The sequence below is a fragment of the Tupaia chinensis genome, unplaced genomic scaffold, assembly GCF_000334495.1.
Source record: "Tupaia chinensis unplaced genomic scaffold, TupChi_1.0 Scaffold000201_1, whole genome shotgun sequence".
NCBI lineage: Eukaryota > Metazoa > Chordata > Mammalia > Scandentia > Tupaiidae > Tupaia > Tupaia belangeri.
This window is the reverse complement of record NW_006159676.1, coordinates 1,322,825-1,325,046: the sequence shown is the minus strand read 5'-3', so window position 1 is coordinate 1,325,046 and position 2,222 is coordinate 1,322,825. Positions and strand designations below refer to the sequence as shown.

Below are 2,222 nucleotides of genomic sequence, written 5' to 3'. Positions count from 1 at the left end.
CCCCCGCGGGGGGGCCCTGCCTGTCTGCACTGCCATGGGTCTCGCCCATAGTGCATGATTCTGCTGAGGCGGGGTGAGGCCAGGGGGCCCGCCAGGAAGCGGGGTCCTTTCCGAGGTGCACATTTGGCAGGCGTGTGTGTATGGGCCGGTCGCCCTGCCGTCGGCAGCTGTGGCCGCGCAGGGAAAGGGGCAAGGTAGTCGGACTTCCCGTCCCTGGAGAGGGCTGGACGCGTGTTCTGGGCAAACAGGGTCGGGGCCGGGGTCTTCACGGGTGTTTACAAGAAAAGCATCTTCGGGGGACCGGCAGTTAGCATAAGGGCTATGTCGCTGGTGTATGGGCCGGTCGCCCTGCCGTCGGCAGCTGTGGCCGCGCAGGGAAAGGGGCAAGGTAGTCGGACTTCCCGTCCCTGGAGAGGGCTGGACGCGTGTTCTGGGCAAACAGGGTCGGGGCCGGGGTCTTCACGGGTGTTTACAAGAAAAGCATCTTCGGGGGACCGGCAGTTAGCATAAGGGCTATGTCGCTGGACTCCCACGTAGTCGACCGCGGTTCGTGTCCCGGAACTGCTGGCTTAAACTCACACCGGGCGCGTGTGCGTGTGTGCCCACGATCCCGAGAAGGGATTGTGGCGTGGCCATCCCCCCTGGGGGTGATTTCTCACTTTCTGTCTCTCTGTCTGGCGAGCGCACGTGCCCTATAGCAAAAACCTCTCCAAAAAAAAAAAGAAAAGAAAAGCATCTTTGGGACCAGCAGGTGGTGTAAAGGTTACGGCCCTGGACTCCCACGTAGTCGACTGCAGTTCCAGGCCTGGACTCGGTGGCTTAAAGCTCACACCAGACGCATGCGTGTGCGTCCCCAAAGTCCTGAGAGGAGAATGAAGGAGAGGAGGTTGAGGCGTTGCCATTCCCTGGGGGTGGGGGGAAGGGGTGATGTCTGTCTCTCTGTCTCTGGCAAGCACACACCCTGTAACAGAAATCTCTCTCACACACATATGAATCTTCAGGGCAACCAGAGACGGTCGTGCCCCTTGCGTGGAACCCCCACGGTGGCTCAGTGCTGTCAAGTTCGTGTCAGTTCCTCCTGTGCAGGGAAGGCAGGGAGCTGACACTTCCCGGGGCTGGCAGCCCCAGCTTCCGAGCAGCATGACCAAGAACAGGGAAGTGAGTGGAGGGGCCAGCTGCGCCTGCATGAGGGCGAGGCGCACAAAAGCCGCAGGAAGTCACTCACTGGCCCTGGTCAGGTGCCCTCTGGTGGCCACTCTCGAGTGGAGTTGGGCCATCTGGGGACGCTGAGGGCAGCGTGAGTCAGAGGCTGGCTTCCGCTGCCATGGGAGGGTTTTCCAGAGGGGGAGAGGGCACAGTCAGAGCGGCTGGCCACCGTGCACAGCAGCAGTCCGGGCAGAGGCTCAGGGAGGGCCTGAAGGCGGGACTGCGGCCCCTCCAGTGTCGGGGGAGCCCTTGGCCGACGAGACTGTGGGCTGGCCCAGCCAGCTGCGGGCAGCCCGGCCCTCGGCCTCAGATGTGCCCCACCCTGTGTTTTCACTGCACTCGCGTTTCTAGTAATGTTCAGTTATCGGGTTTCCTGGTCTGCAGCAAATTAGGAGGGGCCCAGGCTCCTGGAGGTGGGCAGAGGGCTTTGGGAGGTGACTGGGACAGAAGTGGCAGCGCGAGGCCACCTTGGGGAGGACGGGACAGCCTGGCCGTCCAGGGCGCAGGCTTGGCCCCGGTCGGAGGCTCAGTGAGGCCGGCGAGTTGGATTTCATAAAAGGAAGCAGCGCGGGAACTCCGTGAACCGTGTTACGGAAGTTCTCCGTACAAGTGGCTGGAGTTGGGATTGATTTTGCGCTCAGTGGGGAGCCGGTCGGGGCGGGCTGGTCCCCTGGGGCGCCAGATGGATGAGGTGTGACCGCCCCTGCTAATGGAGCGTGAGCGGTACCGGAACTTTGAACAGAGGCCCGCACGTTGGAAGTGGTGAAAAGCCAAGCTTGGGTGTTAACTATTTATCATTTCCTGGTTTCAGCCACATTGTAAATCACCTCGTGAGGGCAAAATGCAAAGAGGTGACGCTGCACAAGGATGGGCCCCTGGGGGAGACGGTCCTGGAGTGCTACAACTGCGGCTGCCGGAACGTCTTCCTCCTCGGCTTCATCCCGGCCAAGGCCGACTCCGTGGTGGTGCTGCTGTGCAGGTGAGCGGGCTCCCGGGGCGAGTCCCCTCCACCCCCG

At 62.4% G+C, this 2,222-nt stretch overlaps 1 protein-coding gene across 1 annotated transcript in view; it reads left to right on the top strand.

Annotated features, from left to right (window-relative positions):
• UPF1 (UPF1 RNA helicase and ATPase) overlaps positions 1-2,222 on the top strand; it is a gene marked incomplete in the record, with an annotated part of 50,490 nt that overhangs the window by 12,935 nt on the left and 35,333 nt on the right. Inside the window, 1 exon segment of the mRNA XM_027771273.1 lies at positions 2,018-2,185. Within this exon segment, the coding sequence (XP_027627074.1) occupies positions 2,018-2,185 (168 nt within the window).